This window comes from Chanodichthys erythropterus, chromosome 7, assembly GCF_024489055.1.
Source record: "Chanodichthys erythropterus isolate Z2021 chromosome 7, ASM2448905v1, whole genome shotgun sequence".
Lineage (NCBI taxonomy): Eukaryota > Metazoa > Chordata > Actinopteri > Cypriniformes > Xenocyprididae > Chanodichthys > Chanodichthys erythropterus.
In genome coordinates this window covers 41,689,119-41,714,798 of record NC_090227.1, presented here as the reverse complement: position 1 = coordinate 41,714,798, position 25,680 = coordinate 41,689,119, and the positions used below count along the sequence as shown (strand labels likewise).

Genomic DNA, 25,680 nt, shown 5'->3' with positions numbered 1-25,680 from the left:
AGTTCCAGCACTAGCCGAGGGTCAAAGGTCGACTGTAGACTATGTCTACTGTATCTGTGGAGGCATGAAAGAAGGATAAGCAAATAGTAGGGGATGAAAGAGTGAGTGAGGGAGGGAGAGAGAGGTGGAGCGACAGAGATGGAAAGGGTGGGAGAGCAGGGAGGGAGAGATACAGGCAGGGAAAATGTCCCAGATTCCCATGGTGTTTATTAGAGAGTGAAACCAAGAGTCGATCGACTTGCAGTCAGATGTGTAACTGACAAGACGGTGAACAGAGAGACAAATTCAATCAGAGGATATTTACTAACGAGCAACAGGATTCTGGGAAACTTGACTGAAGAGGACGTCCAGGTTGTTCGGTATCTTCTAAAGGGCTAAATACTGAAGAAACGAGAAGTTTGTTTCCCGAGGGCCTGCTTGGACAGTGTATGGACGTGACTGAGAGAGATGTACTTGTACAAAGCCACTTGTCCTGATATCCCCACTCCAAAGCAGAAGGGTGGGCAGAAGGAGAGGGGTCAGAGCCGCTGCGGCAAGCAGAACGCCGGAGGGAAACTTTATCCTCCTCTCGTCTGCCTGCGTTCCAACTCTCAGGTAGAACTAAAACATCTGGAGGAGTTCCTCAACGTACACACACTCTCATTACAGGATTCTGTCCGAGCCAGGACTGGCATGGCCTACAGGTACACACTGAGTAAAGCGCAAAGAGACCTGTACATACACACCAAATCCATTCATTTGATTTCATTTGATGCCATTTCATAGATTTTCTCATTCTGTGTTTGTGTTCGGAATACTTGTTACTTGTTTTTTGAATTCATTTTAAAGATCCCTAAGTAAATGAACTTATCAAAAGCAAAGAAGTACTGAGAGTGGGAGGAAAGTGTCTTTTAAAACTCCCGTGACGTGCTATTCCTCTTTTCGCCCACGTGTGGTTATATATTGTATTCTCTTCTGAGTGACGTTGCCAGATACCAAAGGAGGAGGAAGATGTTTCCATTGTTCTCATTTGTGCTCATTACCGTTCTGCACGTTTTTTTGTGATCATCCACAGGGAAATCAGGAACACTGGTTGCCCCAAGTCAAAAGCTCTGATTTCTACTGGTAATTTATTCATTTAGCGGAAGCTTTTATCCAAAGTGACTTACAAAAGAAGAATGGTGCAACAAAAGCGATTCATCCTAGGAGACAGTAACTTCAGATATGCAATATAAAGTTAGAGAATTGCTCAGAAAACTACAAACATTGCTGTAGATCAGGGCTTGACATTAACAACTGCCAAATGCGGGTGTATTTCAGCAGTGGCATTTAATGCAGTCTCTTTGGCAGGTTAAATTTTGTATAAAATATATAAAAATGTTTTCAAATGTAGTCTTTTAAAAAGGCATCTGAACCAATAAACTAAGTGCAATGTAGTGTTGACAAAAATATGAATTTTTCGATATATTGATACTGAAATATTACTTCCAATACTCATTCTCCACAGAATACACTCTAAAAAAAATGCTGGTTTATGAACAACCCAATTTGGGTTATTTGGCAACCCAGCGCTGGGTAAATATTGGTGGGTTTTATACATTAACCCATTTGCTGGGTTGATTTTTAATCAGTGCTGGGTCAGTCAATTTGATGTTGGTTTTTAATTTTAAATAATAAAAATGAACTTTAAAATACATATAGGACAGGAACAGTTCATATACAATATTTTTTATTCAATGGCAAGTCAATCTTTTACAATCATAAAATACTCCAAAACATTTAGTAAACATTTTTATGACGTGACTGGAGCAGAAAAAGCAGCCAATGGGAATCTGTGGTAAGAAAACTGGTATCATTAGGCTGTTCCAGTTCATTAAATGAATATTCATTTTTGAAAAGTTACATAAAAAACATGGCATCTCATCCGTCAGGCATTTAAGTTTCAACCATGGTGCGACCACAGCTGTGACGTCAGTGCACTATATCAACAGCGCTCCTATTATAGTCAGTGCAGCGCACGGCAACTTCGTTACATATTATCGGCAGGAAGTTTTCTCTCAGAACAGAAAACAAAATGGCCATTAAGTTCCAGTTTTAACCAGTTTGGCACAGACTACCCACACTGAGTTACATTTTACCAAGCGCTGGGTGAGAGGGTTCATTGACATTAAAAATGACCCAGCAGCTGAGATAAAGAAAAACTACCCAGCACATGGGTAAAAATGTTAAAAAATAACCCAATAAAATTACCCAGCAGTTAAACCCAGCATTTGAGTTCTGACAGAGGGTTGATACACAAACCCGCCTCTCCTCACTCAATCATTTCATTTGCTCTGAATGAATATTGTTGGTGTTACAGGGCTTGAATTTCGGCGTGGGATTGCATGTATTGCGCGTTATTTTACTCATTCCTGCAGATTTTGTAATCACATCCAAGTGCACACACATAAAGCTGCCTCTCAATAATAACTTTTGTTTTCTATGCTCTTTGCGCTTAAACAGTCAAATACACACAAAACAATGTATGTCAAAATAAATGCCGGAGAGTATTGTCTCTCCAATGTCTTGGAGAGTATTCAGGCAAACAGAGTTAATTATGCTTTGAATTGAGAAAGAAAACGCATGTGTAACAGTATAATGGATCCGTGCATCAGGTCTTAAAGTGACAGCAAATTAGATAATATTAAAGTCCCCCTGTAGTCAATAATTGTATCCCTTAAAACTCGTCTTTGATCAGTCTTTGAAGTCCTTTGAATGACATATTTAAATGTCTAAATTTCTTCAAAATAGCTTGTATGTAACTCGACACCCATGCCTCATTAAGTATACGCGGTTCTCTGAATATGCAAGTTAGCCCCGCCTCCACTTACTCACACACGCTACTTGTTGACGATCACACGTTGGCATGATTGGTTACAAGGTAGTTTGTGACAACAGGACAACAGTGATTTCAAACTTTTGTCTTTGGTTCACTGCAGTTTTAAGGAGAAATACTCAGCAATGGTTTTGACTGATGAATTTGCACATGGTTTGTATTAAAGCATATTAGAAACAGCACATAGACATATAAGCAACATTAAAAACTTGATTTTCACCACAGGGGGACTTTAAAAATATTTATATGGCAGTTTTCCTCCATGGTATTGATGTCAAAATTGTGGCTAGTAACTTTGGAAAACCTGGTGAGCAAAAAAGTTAATGTCAAGCCCTGCTGTAGATCATTCTAGAGATTTGTGTGGCATGGCCCGATATAAAAGGTCTGAATTCCCCTGATGTGGTATTGCACAAATCTGCGTGAACAACTGTTTTTTTGTAATGTGGTCCCTGTCAAACGTCAAAATGTTCCTGGCTGACCTGGATGGTGTTAGAGCTAGCTGGATGGACAATAACAATGGATTTGCACTAGCTTTTATTAGTCTATTCATTTATTAGTGGTTTGCTTTGTGGTTTTGGCTGTCTGTCACAATGTGTCCTCTCTGGGGTGTATTCGGGGAAGAGGTCCCCATGGGTCACAGTGCTGGAAAACCAGTGACATCATGAAGCAGTTTTGTCACACACGTGTTTCAAACAAACAGACAATATAAAACATGGTGATTTGTATTGGACTTCAAAGACTGTAGTTGGTACTCTAGGTTGGAATTGGACATATGGTCAGAGTCGCTGTCAAGCAAGACTCTGACATAACACGGCTGCTCTAGTTTCAAATAACATATGGTGTCTTAACAGGGCTGGAGGGCGTATAGGTTCAGCAACAGTGTTACAGGAGTGGACTTTAAACTGTCTATTGCACTCTTGAGCCACAAGAAGGTCATTTATCGAAACTCACTTTGTCTTTCAGCTCTTTCTACTACACACAAATAAGCATGGTGACATAAGAGTGTCCTCAATAAAGAGAGCATTCTTAGAATTCATGTTGATTATAAAGAAAAGTTTAAAGTTTACATTTAAAGTGTAATGTGGTGTAACCAGCAAGTAAAAATTAATAATAAAAAATTCCTTATACCTTGAATACACATGAGTGTGCATGTTAATTATTATTATTTAAAATGGTTTTATTTTTTTGTTTTCAAAACAAATATCATTAATTATTAATACATAAATATCATTAAGGTTTAGCAGTGTCCATGATAAAGAAAAGGAAAAATATTTAAAAAAGTCTAGCTTAATTGCCAAAATACTCTTTGCATTCATATTGCTTTCATAGCAATGTTTACATTTATTTTGGTGTAAGCATCAAGTAAAATGTAATATTTTCCTTAAACCTTCAATACATGTATGTATGTATGTATGTATATATGCATGTTATATATATATATATATATATTATCAAATAAAAAGGTAGAAATATTAACAAGCTGTGAAATAATGATAATAATAATAATTAAATATTATGCCAAACTACTTAATCAAGTTGTATTTTCAAGAATTTAATTCTTTTGAATCTTCATTACAATATCAGGAAAGTTACATCACTTTGACACTTTTTACTTAAAGGGCCAGATTTACTAACAGCTTGTGCCAGCGCAAACCCTCTTTTGCCATTAAAAACTACTGTCGAGATTTACTAAAGACATGCAGTGCAAAATGAGCGCTGAAAAGGCGTGGACTGAGTTGTTTTTGCAGCTGACCTTATTGCATATGCATTTGTAGGAGTTTCCCTTTCAGATGCAAAATTTATGGGAGTAGAGTATTTAAATGAATTATGCTACGTGATTTACTAATCTTTGCGCTCATCAATTTACTGGCATTTGCACCATTTAACGGCCAAAAAAAAAACATGTCTTAATCCATTTTTGAGGAGACACCAGAGAACAGAAAGCGTGTGGTAGAAGGAAAAAAAATAAAAATAAAAAATAAATACATAAATATACATATAAATATATATATATATATATATATATATATATATATATATATATATATATATATATATAATATATATATACACAAACCCGATTCCAAATAAGTTGGGACACTGTATAAACTGTGAATAAAAAAGGAATGCAATCATTTACAAATCTCATAAACTTATATTTTATTCACAATGGAATATAGATAACATGTCAAATGTTGTAAGTGAGACATTTTGAAATGTCATGTCAAATATTGGCTCATTTTTGATTTCATGAGAGCTACACATTCCAAAAATAGTGGAGCAATATCAGAAAGGAGTTTCTCAGAGAAAAATTGCAAAGAGTTTGAAGTTATCATCATCTACAGTGCATAATATCATCCAAAGATTCAGAGAATCTGGAACAATCTCTGTGCGTAAGGGTCAAGGCCGGAAAACCATACTGGATGCCCGTGATCTTCGGGCCCTTAGACGGCACTGCATCACATACAGGAATGCTGCTGTAATGGAAATCACAACATGGGCTCAGGAATACTTCCAGAAAACATTGTCGGTGAACACAATCCACCGTGCCATTCGCCGTTGCCGGTTAAAACTCTATAGGTCAAAAAAGAAGCCATATCGAAACATGATCCAGAAGCGCAGGAGTTTTCTCTGGGCCAAAGCTCATTTAAAATGGACTGTGGCAAAGTGGAAAACTGTTCTGTGGTCAGACGAATCAAAATTTGATGTTCTTTTTGGAAAACTGGGACGCCACGTCATCCGGACTAAAGAGGACAAGGACAACCCAAGTTGTTATCAGCGCTCCGTTCAGAAGCCTGCATCTCTGATGGTATGGGGTTGCATGAGTGCATGTGGCATGGGCAGCTTACACATCTGGAAAGGCACCATCAATGCTGAAAAGTATATCCAAGTTCTAGAACAACATATGCTCCCATCCAGACGTCGTCTCTTTCAGGGAAGACCTTGCATTTTCCAACATGACAATGCCAGACCACATACTGCATCAATTACAACATCATGGCTGCGTAGAAGAAGGATCCGGGTACTGAAATGACCAGCCTGCAGTCCAGATCTTTCACCCATAGAAAACATTTGGTGCATCATAAAGAGGAAGATGTGCCAGAAGGCCTAAGACAGTTTACAACAGTTGCAACTAGAAGCCTGTATTAGACAGGAATGGGACAACATTCCTATTCCTAAACTTGAGCAACTTGTCTCCTCAGTCCCCAGATGTTTGAAGACTGTTATAAAAAGAACAGGGGATGCCACACTGTGGTCACACATGGCCTTGTCCCAACTTTTTTGAGATGTGTTGATGCCATGAAATTTAAAATCAACTTATTTTTCCCTTAAAATTATACATTTTCTCAGTTTAAACATTTGATAGGTCGTCTATGTTGTATTCTGAATAAAATATTGAAATTTGAAACTTCCACATCATTGCATTCGGGTTTGTGTATATATGTATATATATAATATATGTGTGTGTGTGTGTGTGTGTGTGTGTGTGTTATAGAATATTCATGTAACAAGTTGCACCTGTGTCGACCCGCACCAGATGAGAGCATCAGCATCAGGCATCAGCTCTGTTTGCGACCCAACGCTAATTTGCGCTGCTCTTGTTAGATTGCATTGGTCATTATGTAAATGATTTGACTGCGTCTGTGCAGTGCATTTGTGGAATGGCGTGCTCATGCTAATTTACCCCGTTTAGTAAATCTGGCACTAAATCTTTTTGATATTTTTGGTGTGACATTAATTCAGAAATGAACAAACGTGTTCATCATACAAGATTTGTATTCAAGTTATAATACATATGAATTGAATTTCTTAAGTATATTTGAATAAATTAATAGGAAGGAAAAAAAAAATGAGGGCCATGTTCCATTTTGTGGCTTGTGACAACAAGGGTTACATCCAGGCCACATGAACATTATGGCCTGTCAGTCACCGTTGTTAACAACTGACCTCAAACCCAATAAGTCCAATGACCTCATCCTGTTGCACTGTAAAAATTGCACGTCAATGGCTGGAAACAGTTTCATAGGGAGGTCACAGTGCGCTTCGAGGCATCTCAGATCCACAACACTAACAGAAAATGAAGCATTTACAATCCTTGCGGCTGCCAAGTACAGTGATTTACGTCCAAATGCCTGTGGAAAAACTTTTACAGGACATAACCATAACATCTACTACATGTTGTACATTTATGGGCCAGCGTGGTGTTATATACACTTTTATGGACAAGTAATGCTGGTGATTAATATCTGTTTGTCAGCTGAGGGAATGCATTGCGTAATATTGACTGGAAAGAACTTTGGGGCATAATCTATTTGATCTATTTTCTGTCATCAGGTTCTTTGTTTATTTAATTATGACTCAGAATTATGATTCTGCTCAGGGCATTGGGTTGTTGTTGTGGTTCTGACGGGTCAGTCTAGAAGACATATATGGTGGGATGTAGTTTTTACTACACTGTGTCATTAAATAAAGTAAACTTGTCTGGTTTTATTTTCACCAAGAAATCGGCTCTGCCAAATACACCCACTCTCAGTTGTTCTGTTTTCAGTGTCCTCAATGCTTTGACTTATTCTGTCTCTTTTAGAGTTTGGAGATTTGATTTTATTTGTCTTACTGTGTCTTTCCTCATAATGCCTTTGCCGTGTGCATCCACACGTACAGAAACAAGAGAAATGGCCTTTATTTTAACCTCTCTCCACCTCCTCCACAGGTTAAATTTCCTCCTGGTCTTGCACATTCCTTTAAGATTCTTTACCATGACCTCAACACAAACGGCTTTAAATGGGCCAGTTTCGAAATCACCAAGAAAGTGTCAGTCACTGATCATTTATTCATCCTGGAAAGCTGATAAATGATTGAGGAACCTTCACCAGGTGTCCCCATTAAATACTTAATTGCCTTCGCAATTAGATAAGGGATAAACCTGTGACACTGCGTCACTCTGTGCCCCTGTGTCTCATACGGGCCTGAAGGGAGAGGCAGGGTCAAGTAGATAGAGCCGTATCAGTCCCACCACGTTCAAACAAGACAGATCAAAACACACTACTAGTTTTGACTGATTAGTAGGGGTGTGACGAAACGGTTAACTCACAAGACAAAACACGAGACTGAGTTCACGAGGACGAGACAAGATGTTTACACAGTATTTTTAAGAAAATACCTCATTTTTAATGAAATACCAGTATTTTTAAGAAACTACCTGTCTGCAGGAGCATTTGAAATGTTTTAACTAATCATCTTGTAAGGAACGTCATTCCAGTTCTGCTTTCTGAGTATGAATTATCATATGCAGCAAAAGACAACAATACTCAAGTACTGTGAAACGTTTTGCCACAAACTCAATGACTGGCTTCTTTCCTTTCATTTGAGAACTTTTGACTTCCTAACTCAACTCCTTTCCACAGATTGATCATAGAAATAAAAACAGTATAAATAACAATGAATTACAGTTTTCTCTTAGTCTTAAGTGCAAACAATAAGATTAACCAAAATACTCTCTCAATATTCAAAGTGCAAAGAGAGACCAAACTGTTCAAGCATGATACAGAGCTGAGAGATGGTTACAACTACACAGCCCAGCCTAAGATAGCTTTCATAATGAGAGATATTTGCATGCATCAGGGAGCCACTTTCAAAAGGCAGGGTATTGAAATCGCATTTGAATGCGCGTTCGCGTTTTACTTTCACTTTCAATTTCGCAATTGTGCGCATTCTGTGAATAGGGCACGGTGATGCTGAGTGCACATTATAAGACATTTCTCAGACGCATAGGCTCTGATGTGGAACGAATCCCTCTGCCATGGTCTTGTCAGTCATCTTGCCACTTATTCTCATCACGTGATCAGCGAACTCTGATTCCTGCTGCACTTGTGTTGGATGAACTGGGTGGATTGAAGTGACCATTATCCAAATTAATTAAATGGTTTCTATAAAAATCAAAAAGACAGTGGAGGCGTAATGTAAACAGAGCAGTGGCATGTTCTATCCTAATTTCACCCTCACACTCCGTCATGGCAATATTGTGAGACAGCTTTTCACCTCGACGAGAAATCTCGTCACATTTTAATCTTGAGAGATCTTGTGGAACGAGATCTGGTTGCAACCCTATTGATTAGCAGTGCTTTGTCATAATTAATGTTTAATGAAATATTTCGCCTTAAAAGGTGAGGTCTGCAATGTACGCGCCTCTAGCAGCACCAAGCTGAATTGTAAAAATAATCTAAACACTTTTCCCCAACCCTCCCCGCACGTCTTCCATTGTCACGGCCAAACTCATGCCATTGGTTAGACCAGAAGTTTACTTGTTGGGCCGCTCAAGCAAACAGAGACACGGGTTGTGTTTGAAACTGAAGGCAGCTGTTCGGCTGCCTCACTGCCCAGACAGTCAATTACTTAACTGGCAGCGTTTGAAGGCTCCATTTAAGGGAACTGATTTCAAACTGCGAATCGCAAGCCACCATAATGTCACCCCTAAAGATCTAAAACAAATTCAAGTGAATTTTGGAACTATCCAAGTGAATATTTAATGACTTATTCCCCTCTAGAAATTTAAATGTAGCTTAATGACTTCCTCTGTGTACTGCATGAGAAAGCTATACAGTTTACTCAAAACATAAAAGTATGATAAGAGAATATATAATTTATATATTTAGTAGCTTTTACAAATCAAGTAACATTTATACATTAAAAATTGTATGCTAAAAAATATACATCTATAAAGTTGTCCTTGCAGGCTGCACACAATAAGTGCGTAACCAGTGTAGTCCAATTCGCAAACAAATGTCTTCTCTAAAAAGAACTTCAGGGGACCTGTTACCCCAACTTAAATAAATGCATGGTTGCAAGTTAAAAATTCTAATTTATAGTTTTAATTAAACCTTTTAAGTTGCAAAAATTATTTTGTAGAGTTCTCTTGACTCAACAATGTTGGTCGTTACATCAACTTAATATCATCTGGCATTTAAACTCAAATTTCTGCATTAATTAAAAAATTAGGTTGTAGTAACTTAATAAAATTGTCTTGATAACTGGAAAATGGGCAGTGGATTTCTTGTTCCTATATGCTTTGCATAGGACTGGATAAGGAGAATACATGTTGAAATTGAGTGTTAATTTATTTGTTTTTAGTGAAGGGAAAGACCTGTTAGTGTGTAATGCTGTTATGTTTGACATTTAAAAGAGTTTCTGTAATGTTTTTGTGGTTACCATTGTGCTGAAGAGTAGATACACTACATTGACTCTATGTGCTTATGCCAGTGACAATAATATCTTGATTAATAATGAATAATATATGAGAATAATATATAAGATTAATTGGTTCCAGGGCTACAACTCTGGTAGTTGGAATGCATTTTTTTTGAGTAATCAACTTAAAAATTTGTGTTCATGCTACAAATTAAGTTCCTCTAGTTCAATATAGCTTGTTGGTTGAACGTAAATTCACTCAAAGTTGTAATAACTCAAAACAATTGATGCAAACTGGTAGTTCATTTTTTTTTTTTTTTTGAGCTGACACATTATTTTTTAGAGTGTATGAACTGGTTCTTTTTAGTGAATTTTAAACATAAGCTGCTTTTCCACCATCGGGCCAAGCCGTTCTCATTGCTTAACCATTCCGTGCTGATCCGGCCCAGCCGGTACGGATGTGGTTTCTTTTTCCACTGTGGGGCTGATAATGGAGCTCTTTGGAATGTAATACAAATGTATCAAATAAATGACCAATCGACGTCACTACACGCATTCTAGAAACATGGTTCAGTAGACAACTGTGCTGAGAATTCCATGCCGAGAACGGTTTGTAATCATGCCGAACCAAGCTCCAGTGCAACCAATGTAGGCTGGTTCACCAACAAACGCATCTGTTATATAATTAACAATTGAACTGCATAGTTTGGGTCATGTTTTTTTGTTTTTTTTTTAATTAATATTTTTGTAATTTACCAAGTTGGTAGGTTCTCTGTATAATTTACATTATTATAATTTACATCTGTATAATTTATTTATAGCACAATTTTGATTTGATTCTGATTCACTCTAAAAGAATCAGAATCAAATCAAGTTTCGGAGAGCTTGTGAATAAAATCTAATGGGGAAATGTAAATTGATACCCAGCGCTGTAAATGAGTAACCCTTAAACTATGGAAAACGACACTACTATTCAAAAGTTTGAGGTCAGTTTTTTTTTTTTTTAAGAAATTTATCAAGCAAGGATGCATAAATTGATTAAAAGTGACATTAAAGACATTTGTAATATTTACAAAAGATTTCTATTTCAGATAAATGCTGTTTTATCAAAGAATCCGAGAAACAAATTGTGTATCATACTCTCTAAAAAAATTTGGGCTAAAACAACCCAAGTTGGGTTGAAAATGGACATGTACGATGTATTGATGATTGTTTTGACCCAGCAGTTGGGTTAAATGTTTCCCAACGTGCTTAGCAGTTTTATTTAACTCAACCATTGCTTAAAAATGACTATATGGCTGGCTTAAAATGAACCCAAAATAGGTTCAGATACATACTTATTAGAGGCAGCAGTAATAATAAAAGGTGAACATTTATTAATAAGCAATTTAAGAAATGTTTATTGATTAATTATTATTCATTAAACTTAATAATAATTTTCATTTATTAAACATATTAATACATGTTAATTTCCAACATATTTTGGGTTCATTTTAGGGAAGCAATACAGTATTTTTTAAACAATAGTTGGGTTAAATAAAACTACCCAGCAGGTTGGGTCAAACATTTAACCCAAGTGCTGGGTCAAAACAGCCTGACTGCTGGGTTTGTCCATTTTCAACCCAACTTGGCTTGTTTTTAACCCAGTGTTTCCAAAAAAATATTAAGCAACACTACTTCAACATTGATAACAACAACAACAAAAACAATAAATGTTTATTGAGCAGCAAATCAGCATATTAGAATGATTTCTGTAGAATCATGTGACACTGAAGACTGGAGTAATGAATTGTGCTGTATATGTAAGGTATGAGTATTCACTCTTACATCTACACTGTTTAGCCTGAACGAAACAAAGTGAAGGATCTCGTATTAAGAACTATTAAATGTGATTAGATAGCGCTTTGTTTGTCAACTAACAATGCTGACTAGATGTTACTTAGTAGGAATGTCTGCCAGTGATGTGATCATGGCATCGGGTTTTAAACACGATCAATAATGCAACCGTCAGTTTCAGGTCACGTATCTCTCTGTGTCTCTCTCTCTCCACCTCTCTATGACTTTCCTCTCTCACACTCTCTCTCCTGCTCCATGACTTTATGGCAGGGATGGACAACTCCGGTCCTGGAGGGCCAGTGTCCACCAGAGTTTAGCTCCAACCCTAATCAAACACACCTGAACCAGCTAATCAAGGTCTTTAGGATTAGTAGAAAGTTATAGGCAAGTGAGTTTTTAATCAGGGATGGAGATAAACTCTGCAGGACACTGGCCCTCCAGGACCGGAGTTGTCCATCCCTGCTTTATGGGAATAGTCCCTTCCCTTATTTATATAACCTCTTCCACATAAACACCAAAGCAGATGCACATACATTATGTAATTCAACAAGGATTGAATGCATATTGAGGCTAGAGTTTCCCTGTTAAAGATCTCTGTGTTCACAGTATTTCACAATCACATGCTTTGTAGCTCATTACTATTGCAAAGTTATTAAAGCTTTCTGCCGCTGTTTTGACATTCAAACCTCAGTCAGACCAATGATGTGTGTGGTGTGCGTTTTAATTATTAACTAAACCGTCTGACCGTCTCATGGTAATTGAGATGTTCACACACCCATGACAGGTTCACCTCAGGCAAAGACAGATCCTTCAGAGACCTGGCGTCAGCATTCAACGGTTTATAAGTGAAACAGACTTTGGTTTGAACAAACTGAGAGAAACAAATTCTAGAACCCCCCCAACCCCTTTTGAACATCTCTAAAAAGCAATTAATCTTCATAGAGACTCATTAGAAGGTGTGTTAATGAGCAGATGGATACTGATGGAGGGATTGGCGGTAACAGGATGATGTTATGTGTTATGGCAAACACTGTAGTGAGTAAACTTGAGCTCATAAAAGAGTGCAGTTGTAACTGTTCACCAACAGGGGGCGATATAACTCCTAGTAGCCATGGCTTACTTGTTAGGTTGACTTGGTTGTGTGTACACTAGTGATTTGAGTTTTTACAATTGGTAATACATCTCATCAGACTGTTTGAAATGACTTTGTATATATTTGCATTTTTTAATGTGTCACTTTGGGAGGGTCCCTGCATAACGTACAACAGCAAAATACACATTATAACACTATTGTGATTTGATTCTCATTGATTTGTAAAGAGTTGTAGAGTTACAGATGCATTTTAAATGCAGTTTTTCACCCATCCCACCATTCAAAATTTTGGGGTCAGTAAGATATTTCTGACTCTTCTGCTCATCAAAGCTGCATTTATTTGATCAAAAAGTACAGTAAAACAATAACATTGTAAAATGTATTACTATTTTTAATGAACTATTTCCAAATGTAATGACAAAGCTGAATTTTCTCCAGTCTTCAGTGTCACATGATCCTTCAGAAATCATTCTAATATGCTGATCTGCTGCTCAAGAAACATTTCAATTCACATTTATTTGTATAGCGCTTTTCACGACACATATCGTTTCAAAGCAGCTTTACAGAGAATGCATGTCAACATTGCAATTTAAAACATTACATTTCTGAATATTATTTTGTAGGATTTCAAATGTTTTTATAAATGATTGTTTTAAAGGCACAATATGTGATTATTCACCACTAGAGGTCACTTATTCTGCCTTGATTTCGCAGAATCATGGGAGGTGTTGTCTGCACGTCTACAGCCGGTGTAAAAGAATCCGTTGGGACTCGGGTAGAAATCATATTCATGGATGAGCTAATATATTAAAGATTTATTAACATTACTACAGCATGAAGGCTGCTGGAGCGATTGCTAATGAGAGACAAGCAAGACACATGGCTTGAGAGCAGTGAAGCTTTTTTTATGCCATAAGTCCGCTTCTTCCGCTCAATCATATATGGGGTAAAGCAGCGCTGTTTATCATATTAGATACATTTGTGTGTTTTAAGTTGTTAAAGTTGAGACACTTGTTGCACACTGCAATAAGCTAGATCAATATTAGTCATGTTAAATCATGGTACTCGTCAACAAAATATATAACACTGTTCTAGTGGTTCTTGGCTATTTTAATCCAAAAATATGACATATTGTGCCTTTAATGCATCCTTGCTGAATAAAAGTATTAATTTCTGATAACACTTTGTTTTAGTGTCCTTGTTACACCTTACATTAAGTAATAACTATAAACGATGCATAATTACATGTGACTAACTCTAAACCAAACTCTAACCCTATAGTAAGTTAATTATTATCACTCAGTACTGAAATTTATATGGATGTAAAGTTATCTGCGTCGTCTACAGTTGATAAACGTCATGCATTAACTATCCCAACCTCACTGATTTTCAGTCAGATTTTTGAAACCATTAAAATATGAGATTAAAGAGACACTTTTTGACAAAACACAAGGGGTCAGTGGATTGGTTGCAGCACCTTTTAAATACCAAAATCCCATAATGCTCAAATTCACGCATCTTGTTTATGTAGGTAGACACTGTGTAGCACTTCCCGTCAAGCACATGACTCTCTGTCTCATCAGCCTTGTACTACACTTAACCTACTGTCCCATTAAATGTCTCAGCTTGTGTGTGTGAGACTGTTAGCTGTCAAGCCTGAGGGACAAGAGGAAGACAGAGGACAGATGAGAGCATTGCCTTTGAGAGCGCCTGCAGTATTTATGCTGCTGTGAGTCAGGCAGGGAGCGAGGGGAAATATGTATCGCCCACACACACACACACACACACACACACACACACACACACACACACAGAGCTACTTTATTCTGTCCCACTCTTCATTGCCGTGGCAACGTCACATTGAGCCCTTTCCATCCCCTTTGACAGCACAATCTGTTTCACCCACTCTCCTCTCATTTACTCTTTCTCTTTCTTTCCTCTCGTCTCTTTTCCTGTCTGTCAAACATGGACATGTCTTTGTTATTCTGTGTCTATACATATGCATCTGTAGATGTGTGTGTGTGTTTGATATAATAGTGTTATGTGTATGTGGTTGGTTCATTCAAACGCAGGTGTTTGTGGCAAACAGCTGGATCTCTTATCTTAAAGATATCTCCTCTACTAAACATGTAAATATATGAGCTGGAAATACTTATGTCCACTCTTTATGTGCATTATCTGTGTGTGTAAACATTTTGCCCTGCTCTCTGACTTCAGATTACACTTTTATAATGTAAATTCTGATTGGAAGAGCCATGTTTGAAGCCATTACTAACCCATTATATACACACCTGTGATCACTCTCTGTGTTACTATGTGCCAAACTGCTATGTTGCTTGGCAACTGTAAACAGCCTAGAGTTAGACTAATTAAATGTATTACGTTGTGGAATAATTACATTCATATATGGATGTATTGAATATTGCTGACTTGTATCAAATGGCTGTTGACTATAGATTTCTAGCATATTAATTACATTATACATCATTAGCATATTTATTTTTGCATTTAATATTTTATCTTAAAAATATTTCTTTGTTTTTATTTTTTAACTAGAAATGATATAATTTACAATACCTTTACTGTCAACTAATGCTCACTTAAGGTTAATCCTTAAAAACACTAATAATTTAATATTTACATTTTTTATGTAGTATTTGAATAACACTTTTATGTTGCATTTGAAATTACTGATTTTAATTTTTAGTATAATATACAGTGGCATGAAAAAGTATGTGAACCCCTTGCAGAATCTGTGAAAATGAGAATTATTTTAATAAAATAAGAGGGATTATAAAAAAAATGCATGCTATTTTTTGTTTAGTACTGTCCTGAGTAAGATATTTTACATAAAAGATGTTCAATGAAATCAATGGTTCACATACTTATGAATGGGGTTATTTTAATAAATTCAGCTATTGTTTTGTCTTGTGAACTAAATGCAAACATCTTTTATGTAAAATATCTTACTCAGGACAGTACTAAACAAAAAATAACATGCATTTTTTATTATCTCTCTTATTTTATTAAAATTATTCTCATTTTCACAGATTCTGCAAGGGGTTCACATACTTTTTCATGCCACTGTGTATATATATATATATATATATATATATATATATATATATATATATATATATATATATATATATATATATATATATATATTAGCACTGTCAAACGATTAAAATTAAGCAATTCATCGCATCTAAAATGAAAAAAAAAATTTGGGATGCAATTAATCACGATTAATCATTTGACATCACTAAATTAAATGCATGATAAATGGTTTTAGCATGAAAATCACAATGTGCACATCCGCAATAGTCACATCGCAGATGTGCAATGTCAAGTATAGGGATCATTAATCCGTCCCAGTGGACCAGATACCTCTGTTCAAAACACACAGAATTCTCGGATTAATTGCAAAGTTTGACCATCATACAATGAAAGTAGATGGAGTGAAAGTGTTAACCTTCTATTTTGGGTGAATGGGGATTTGTTGTGAGCGATATGGGTGGAAAATCAATGTTTCCAACCTGTGTGTTTTTTGTTATTTATTATTTGTAAAAAACAAAACAAACAAAAAAAGGCATAGTTGGATTTCTGTTGACGTGTGTACAACACATTTCATGCAACAACAGCAAATTGAAAGGCAAAGTCAGCAACTGTGCACTTAATAGTAGACACACACACACACACACGACAATTTTGCCTCCGGTGATACATCGCTCTCCTTCATGTGTAACGTGCACATATACTCTCAAAGACACACTCGTCATTTGAGGCTTTCATTTATATTTCTTAATAAGTACCTGAGTTATGAGCGGGAGTCTGCTTTAATAAGACCCTGTTCTCTCTGTTCAGACACAATCTCTCTATCATTATTACTGCCATGTTTCTGTCACGCTCTGTTCTTTCCTCTCCTGACTTCCTCTCATTTAGACTCCATACAGATGAAGGTCACTAGAATGCCACTGTAGTTTTGTACATCGTCAAAGACAGTTAGTGACTGAGTTCACTCGGCCTGCTCTTGCTCTTATTTCATCTGAAGGAGAATACTTTCCATGAAATATCTGCTGTGCAGGGTTCATTATTTGATAGTTGCAGATTCACAATATGAATAAGATTTCTTTTTTTTTGTTTTTTTTTTGAAAGAAGTCTTTTATGTGCAGATCAAAAATACAATACAAAAAAGTAATATTATGAAACATTATTACAATTTAAAATTAATGTTTTCTATATTGTAAAATGTAACTTATTCCTGTGATCAAATCTGAATTTTCAGCATCATTACTCCAGTCTTCAGTGTCACATGATCCTTCAGAAATCATTCTAATATGAGGATTTGATGCTCAAGAAACGTATTATTATCAATGCTGAAAACAGTTGTGCTGCTTCATATTTTGTGAAAATAGGACTTGGGATCATTTATTTTAAAAATAAAAACTCTTTACTGTCACTTTTGATCAATTGAATGTCCTTCCCGAATAAAAGTATAATAGTAAAAAACACGCAAAATGCAACATGAATAAAAGTAAAAAATTCTGTGTTACCTGTCCTTAGGTTTTCTAATGAGAATTTATTTTTTTGTAATGCTATAAAAAGCATTTATTTGCATTAACCACCACATTTTCTGAAGTTTTCCCATGGTTCTGGTGTTATTTAAAGCGAAAAACACCTGTTGTGAAAACTCTTTTGATCAATTAAAATCATTTCCCCCATTATATGGTTCTGGCGGTATTGCTGCAGGTCTTGTTTTAATCCCTCCCATCTGTCTCTCCTTTTCTCTGTATTCTCCAGTACAGTGTGTTCCGTTCGCAGTAATTACACCCGTGAGATTGCTCAGTGAGATCACACACCTCTCGTTACGCTGTCCCTCTCGCTCATTATCACTGAAGCATGTGTGTATGAGAGAAATGATGAGGCTGTGTTTATGTGGGATGCAGAGGACAGGCTCTCTGAATGCTGACATGATGAGTGATTCACTCCAGTATTCAGTGTGAAGAGGTCACGCTCTCGGAGCATCTGCCTGTTTGCTCTGTCCTCTTATGTCCGTTTAGTCTGTGGAGAAATGCAATTCTTTATGCATTCAGTTAGGGAGAGCACAAAACTTTCTTTCCTCTCTTTTTTTATAATTGCTCCAACTTCAAGGCCACAGGACATGATTATGCATTATTTTGCCTTTTTAGCTTGCAAACAAATCACTTTGCACCACAATCACAGCTTTCTATTTGAATATATTTGACAAAGTAATTTATTCCTGTGATGAAAGCTGAATTTTCAGCATCATTACTCCAGTCTTCAGTGTCACATGATCCTTCAGAAATCATTCTAATATGATGATGTGCTGCTCAAGAAACATGATTATTATTTATCAATCAATGTTGAAAACAGTTGTGCTGCTTAGTAGAAATTTATGAATTTTTCCTCCCAAAAAATAAATATTTTGTAACATTATATAAGTCTTTACTGTCATTTTTTGATCAATTGAATGCATCCTTGCAGAATTTATTAAGCATTTATTTCTTAAAATAAATTAATCTTTTTGACCCCAAACATTTGAACGGTACTGTACATCATATAACTGAAAGGCAAATATAACATTAATTTATATCAAGCCGTTGTCACGGAGCAATTTTGCGTGTATTTGACTTGTGTTGGTATTTTGCTGTTGTCAGATTTATTCATGGCAGCCTCCAGCAATCCCATCAGTCTGTTTTTAATCATGTGGAAGTACTGAATCTTGCCTAAGGAAACCGTGATCTTAAGTTCTAGCTCTAGTTTTGCCAAAACAGGCACAATACTTTCAGAGGAAACGTGCATTGAGTGTTTTATTTGAATATCAGAGATTCAGGCTTTGTTTAATAGTAATCGTTTCATGTTGGCTACCTCTGTTTCACCCTCTGATGCATAACTTAATCACAAAATATATTTTTTTAATGTTCTACCCAAAGCAAAATTTAATCATTCCTAAATATTTTTTTTCCCTCCCCAATATGGTGCATTTAGGGAGAGTTAGTGCAATCATGGTGTTTTGTCTGTGTGTGTGACCCTGTGTAACTTCTTTGATAAGGCCACGTACAATGAACTCTGATTCATCATGTGGCTTTCAATTATTATTATTATGGTGATTATCAGTAAAGTTTAAGGTAAAAAGCTGATTTGTTCAAGTAGTTCAAGTATAGGTAAATTAACGGATTTACACTTGCTCTGTACTTTCACCTACGTCACGCGTGACCTTTCAACATGATTACGTAATGCATGGTGCATCAGAGAGCAGTGCAAGACAAGCATTTGTGGTTAAAAAGTATATAAATTAAAAAATTTTTAGAAAATGACTGATCATTTCTCTAGATCAGACTCTTATTCCTCGTCTGGGATCATGTAGAGCTCTTTGAAGCTGCACTGAAACTGACATTTGGACCTTCAACCTGTTGAACCCCAGTGAAGTCCACTATATGGAGAAAAATCCTGGAATTTTTTCCTCAAAAACCTTCATTTCTTTTTTCACTGAAGAAAGACAGACATAAACATCTTGGATGGCACAAGGGTGAGTAAATTATCAGGAATTTTTTAATTCTAAAGTGAACTAATCCTTTAACTAAGTTGTAAAATAGGCACCAATATGTAAAATCTCGAGTTTGTGCTGAATCCCTGATTCTGGTGGAAATTTGTAGCAAAAATAAATAAAGCACTAAGATATTTTGAAGAATGTCAGTAACTAAATCAGTCCCCATTGACTTCCATAGTATGAAAAAATATGGAATATAAACTTCATCATGTACATTAATAATATCTGAATAAAAGTCTTTTATATATATATTCTATTTACTCTTTTCTTTTTTTTATCAATCTGGTTCACCTTGAATTGAAGATATGCTAGAGGTACGATTTCATCTGTCACTTCAATTTATGTCGTCATAACAAACATAATGGCATATAAAGAGGCTCTCATATAGGTTTATAAGATAAGGTCACCATAGTCATGGGGGTTATAATGTAACATCACAGCCTCGGTGAAGGGAAATGACTCTTAAAGGTGAGTCCAGTGAAGTGGACAGCAGTGTCTGAGGGTTCACTGTATGTCGCTAGTGAAAGTCAGATGTCCTCTATCAGAGAGAAGGATTGTGTTTGCAGAATCAATAACATTATAGAGTGAGTGGGTGAGAAACAGAGATAAAGAGAGAAATGGTCTCGGGGGAGAGATGATAAAGTTACACAAGGTCAAACAACAGGTAATTTAAGAAGCTCCCTAGGCGATGTGTTATCTGTCTTTACAGGTCTTTCTGTTTGTGTGTGATCAAATTTTATACATTTTTCAATGCAGTTTGTGTGTGTGTGTGTGTGTGTGTGTGTGTGTTGCCAAGGAACCGATTCTGTTGCTCAGTGTTGATTGAAAGGGTTTGAGAAATAAGTAATATAGATTTGGTTAAGATAAATAAACTCTCAGAAAAAATGGTACAAAAGTTGTCACTGGGGCAGTACCTTTCAAAGGATACTTTAGGTGCTAATATGTACCTTTAAGATATTAATATGCACCCTTTAGGGGTAAAAAAAGAAAAAAGTTACAGACATGTACCTTTTGAAAGAGTGCCGCCCAGTGACATTTTTACTTTTTTTTTTATTTTTTTTTTTTGGCATTGTATAATGAGGATGATAAGATTTTTTTTTTTTTTTTTCTGCTCTGACAATATTTTCTCTGGCTCCACCACAAAAAAAACTATACATTTGAAATTTTGTGTGTGTGTATATATATATATATATATATATATATATATATATATATATATATATATATATATATATATATATATATATATATATATATATATATATATATAAAATATATAATTTATTGTTATTATTATTATTATTATTATTAATAATAATAATTAATTTATTGATTTTTTTCAACTGGCCCCACAACAAAAATTCTACTTTTTATTTTTGGTATTAATATGTATACATTTAATATAAAATTCTTTAGATATTAGATTTGTCTTTTAATATTTTTTCTTTATTTTTTCTTTCCTTTTCTTTCCTTTCCTTTCCTTTCCTTTCCTTTCCTGTCCTGTCCTGTCCTGTCCTTTCCTTTCCTTTCCTTTCCTTTCCTTTCCTTTCCTTTCCTTTCCTTTCCTTTCCTTTCCTTTCCTTTCCTTTCCTTCCTTCCCTGTCCTGTCCTGTCCTGTCCTGTCCTGTCCTTTCCTTTCCTTTCCTTTCCTTTCCTTTCCTTTCCTTTCCTTTCCTTTCCTTTCCTTTCCTTTCCTTTCCTTTCCTGTCCTGTCCTGTCCTGTCCTGTCCTGTCCTTTCCTTTCCTTTCCTTTCCTTTCCTTTCCTTTCCTTTCCTTTCCTTTCCTTTCCTTTCCTTTCCTTTCCTTTCCTTTCCTTTCCTTTCTGTTCTTTTCTTTTCTTCTTTTATTTTCACTGGCCCCACCACAAAAAATATACTTTTTTATTTTTGTTATTATAAGAATATTTTCTGGCCCCACCACAAAAATGATACATTTTTTAGTATTAATTTAATTTAATTTAATTTAATTTAATTTAATTTAATTTAATTTAATTTAATTTAATTTAATTTAATTTAATTTAATTTAATTTAATTTAATTTAATTTAATTTAATTTAATTTTTTTCAGAAATATTCTTACTTATTTTTAGTAGGTAGTCTTGTGTGTCATATGAGGACATCAAGGCATTTTACATTCATGTAAGGCCATAGCTTTGTTTCAGTGCTTAATGAGGTGCCAGGAGTTTAAACATCTGAAGCTCTGTGAGTCTGAGTGAAATGCTAATCTGTATAGAGCTGAAGAAGAATATTTGCCTTTGCTGTAAGATTGCATAGAAATGTATCTTTTTTCATGGAGTGTAATGTTCATGCATGTCCTTAGGCACAGTGTTTGTGTGTGCATAAACGGGTTAGGTGTTCACAGAGTGCTGTCGAGTGAGCGTCTATCTGTCCTCCCACACTGCGGAGAGCTGAGAGAGATTCTGCCTGGCCTTCGGGCTTTTTCACCTCATTTTCATCACAACAGGGTCAAAACGTGCTCTTTCTCATGCATAGTACACACAAAAGGCAAACAAGACTAAGGCATTGATGTTTATGTTTGTTTACATTGTTGTAAAGTTTTTGTGGTTGAATCTAATGTGGCAAAACTGTAGCAAATACAATCCATTCCTCTAGTGGGCAATATAGAGCGTGTTTATGGACAGCATATTTGCTGTACGCATTATAAGATCATCATGATCAATATTAGCCACAATCAATTGCTGTTTATGCAGTCAGGGTACACAGTGATCTCTGTTGATTTGCGAATGCAGAAAAGTCAATAGTGGCTCAGCCTTTGGGGTTACACCAAGAGCTTTTAATTATTCAAGCTTTAAAATATACTCAGTAATCTCATTAGTTTAGTCAAGCAGTGAGGTATGGGTGTCTGGAAATAAATAGGCTTTTCAGACGCCAGGGACACTGACTGACGGCATCCAGGGTTATGTAATGGTGTCCTTCTAAGACACATACATATAGACAAATTATCATCGTATTGTATCGGTGAAGTAGCAGTGTTTGCTATAATATAACTTTTCATCTAATGCATCAAACCTGATGTATTAAAGATATTAGATTGTATGTTCACTTTAAATGCACTAGAAAGAGGGCAGGTTTTCCTTGGCCTTGATGGCATTTCAGACTGTGAATGTGTCTGTTCAAGGTCTTGGCCTGACTGCATGGCTGTTACAACCTTGAGAAAGAAATTGACTGGGTTTTCTCATCCATTCTCAAAAATGAGATCAAGGTGACCAGAACCAAGGATGTTAGCAGGTAGTGACAGAGCGGAAACATTTGTGTGTTTTAAGCATCCACAGTCAAATACACTGCCCTAAAAAATATTTGGACACTTGAACCACATTTAAAAGTGTATCAATGTTGTTTTAAATGTTATTTCTTTATTATTTTTAATGGATTAGTTCACTTCAGAATTCAGATTTACTCACCCCCATGTCATCCAAGATGTTCATGTCTTTCTTTTTTTAGTCAAAAAGAAATTAAGGTTTTTGAGGAAAATCATATTTATCTAATGCAATTTTTTTTTTTTTTTTGTATGGTTTCAAAATACATCTTAGAGCCAGTGTATATTTGCCAAACTATAAACATTACAGGCCCAAAAAAGCCCCATGGCAAATAATTGGCCTTTTCCTGTGGGAAAATTTCATTAAACTTGCCTCCTTTAAATTTCTTCTACATCTTTCCCATGATTTAATTTTGTGAACATGCATATAATTCTCCAGTGAAAAAGTGTTTTTCTTTTTGTTGCATTACCAGGAAGGTCAATCTAGTCCATGTGGGGTCAGGGAGAGGATAGAGGGATCTCGTCATGCAGTAACTCTGTTGTCTCGCATAATAATTATCATCAGTCATACAGGTACTGATGCAAATCAAACGCTATTGTAGAACGTCTTTCAGTGGTCGAGAGAGAATCAACACCCCCACAACACTCAAAAGGAGTGGACCTATCTGGATTGTATAGCTGGTATGTTTAACTGCATTGTTGAAAACAGCGGTCTGCAGTATGAGTGGTTAATGTGCCTCATCTGTAATTCAAGCATGTCCTGTTATGCAGAAACACTGGAGCCACCCATATACTCATATGTGAGTGCCAAAATGTTTTAAAAAACATTTGTATGTATTGAATTATTTGGGAAAAACTAAAAACTGGGACACTGTTGAGGTCATTGGCCTGTGCAGTAATTGTTCTGTGATTCGTGTGGGCAGCAAAAAATCAGATTTGAGAAATTAGATGCGCTGCAATGCCGTTCGTTCACATGCTAAAAGTTTTTATCATTTAAGACACTTGGTCCTGAGGAATAACAGGAGGGTGAGAAATCGAGAGACAATTTGAAGCTTAGCTGACTATTATAGAGCAATAAACCGTCTGCTACTGAGGAAAAAAAGAGCCTCTTGTGGAAACATTTTAATGGAAACATATTCCAATTTCTGTGGTTTCCATAGACACGGCCGGGTACCTCGTTTCAAGGCATAATCTCATAGAGCTTCCTGGTTTAATGAGCAACTTTGGGCAAATGGTAAGAGTCATAAAAGTTTTCACTGCTCCATCGATCAATATTGATTCGAGACCCCCAAGTGCAAAGATTTAATGGTGAGTCTGTGAAACCGACACTGCGCTCTGTGTGTGTGTGTGTGTGTGTGTGTGTGTGTGTGTGATCTCATATTGATCAGTAAACTCACCGTTTCTGGTGATAAGAGGTGGATGAGGATTGAATGTTGGCAGGTGGTACTTTAACTTCTGTAAAACCTTTTCTGCCTTCACTCTAATTTCCTTCCATACTGTCAGGATGCTAACAAACTGTAACATTCAGCTTCACAGGGACACATTTTCCCCAAATAACTAAAGTTAATGCTAAGAATACTGTACAGGCACTGGGGAGTCATATATTAGAGCAATTCCAGATCAGGAGCTTCAATTAGCACTCCAGCACTAGAGCAGAGGTCAATTGATTTGTAATGGATTTAAATGAGGTCAGAATAGTGTCATTTGACTCAGAATAGCTAATATACTAGAATTAATAACAGAGACTTTCGTCTCCTTTCCTGTCTCATATGTAGGATTATTTGTTGGCTGTTTGTTTGAGATAATAATAATATATATATATATACAAGTGCTTGGGTCTTCAGATTTGTGGTGTGCTAAATATATACAGAAGTCATAAATCTACTGTTTTAAGGTCAGGTTAGACTCATTGAAAGAAGAGAAACATTGTTTTTAGGTTTAGGAAAATTCCACAATTCCCTTGCATTATAGGATTTTGCATTGTTTATTTTTATTATTATAACTATTTATAGTTATTATTTGATTAAGAGCTTCGTAACTGTTAAAAAAGTATGCATGTGTGTAGTATGAATACAACCCAAATAAACTAAATGTACCATGTTGGCATTGTCAAGATCACCACCACTTTCTCGCCATTTACGTATAATTCTCAGTGGAAGTAGTACATCATCCAGGTAACCGCAATTCCGCAAACTATTCTAGTAATTTGCAAAAGGTAATTTTACTATTATACTAGATGCTTGATCGTTAAAAATCACAATCTCGATTCAAACACCCACGCGATCTTATTCCGAAATGACAACGATTCTCCTGTGACTATTAAACCTTTGATAAAATCACACCAGAACATTCACATCTCTGTGAGCCAGAGAGAGCAGTTGTCATGACTCATGAATAGCTATGAAACAGCTTCACAAACAGTCTTTTCAACCACACGGTATCATCTGCGTTGCAAATATTCAAGTTTATAGTTCGGATATAAACACTGATGTCTTTGAAAGGAACTTGGCCCTTTAAAATAATGATTGTATTGATTGCATCATAATGCCAGTAGGTGGCGACAAGTGACTGTTAAAAAATATATTTGTCATTGAATCATTCACTCAAGTGATTCATTCAAAAATGCTGATTCATCCAGGGCTGCTTTCAGCTCCACTTTTAGACATGCACTCGCAAACTTCCCTACACACGTCCCCTTGGGGCAATCCCCGTTTCCTTTTTTTTAGTGCGTTCCAACTTCGTGAAGTAGACGAGGGAAGTTTTTTGACAGAGGGAGTGAGTCTACTCCGATGTACACTTCAAGCAGCCCTATATCCAACAGTTCGACTTGATTGTGATGCCACAGCAGATCACGCTTAACTG

The 25,680-nt window shown here is 36.0% G+C and overlaps 1 protein-coding gene across 3 annotated transcripts in view; it reads left to right on the top strand.

Moving 5' to 3' along the window:
• The first annotated feature begins 216 nt into the window (after positions 1-216).
• Positions 217-25,680, top strand: part of kcnab1a (potassium voltage-gated channel subfamily A regulatory beta subunit 1a) — a 117,493-nt gene continuing 92,029 nt past the window's right edge. For 2 of the 3 annotated variants that reach the window (XR_010895453.1, XM_067389446.1), the window contains exon 1: positions 217-683. Coding sequence is in view for 1 of the 3 variants with exons in the window: in XM_067389446.1 (XP_067245547.1) it covers positions 448-683 (236 nt within the window). In the remaining 2 variants the exon portion in view is untranslated. The remainder of the gene's footprint in view (positions 684-25,680) is intronic. The other variant, XM_067389448.1, reaches the window with a different exon arrangement.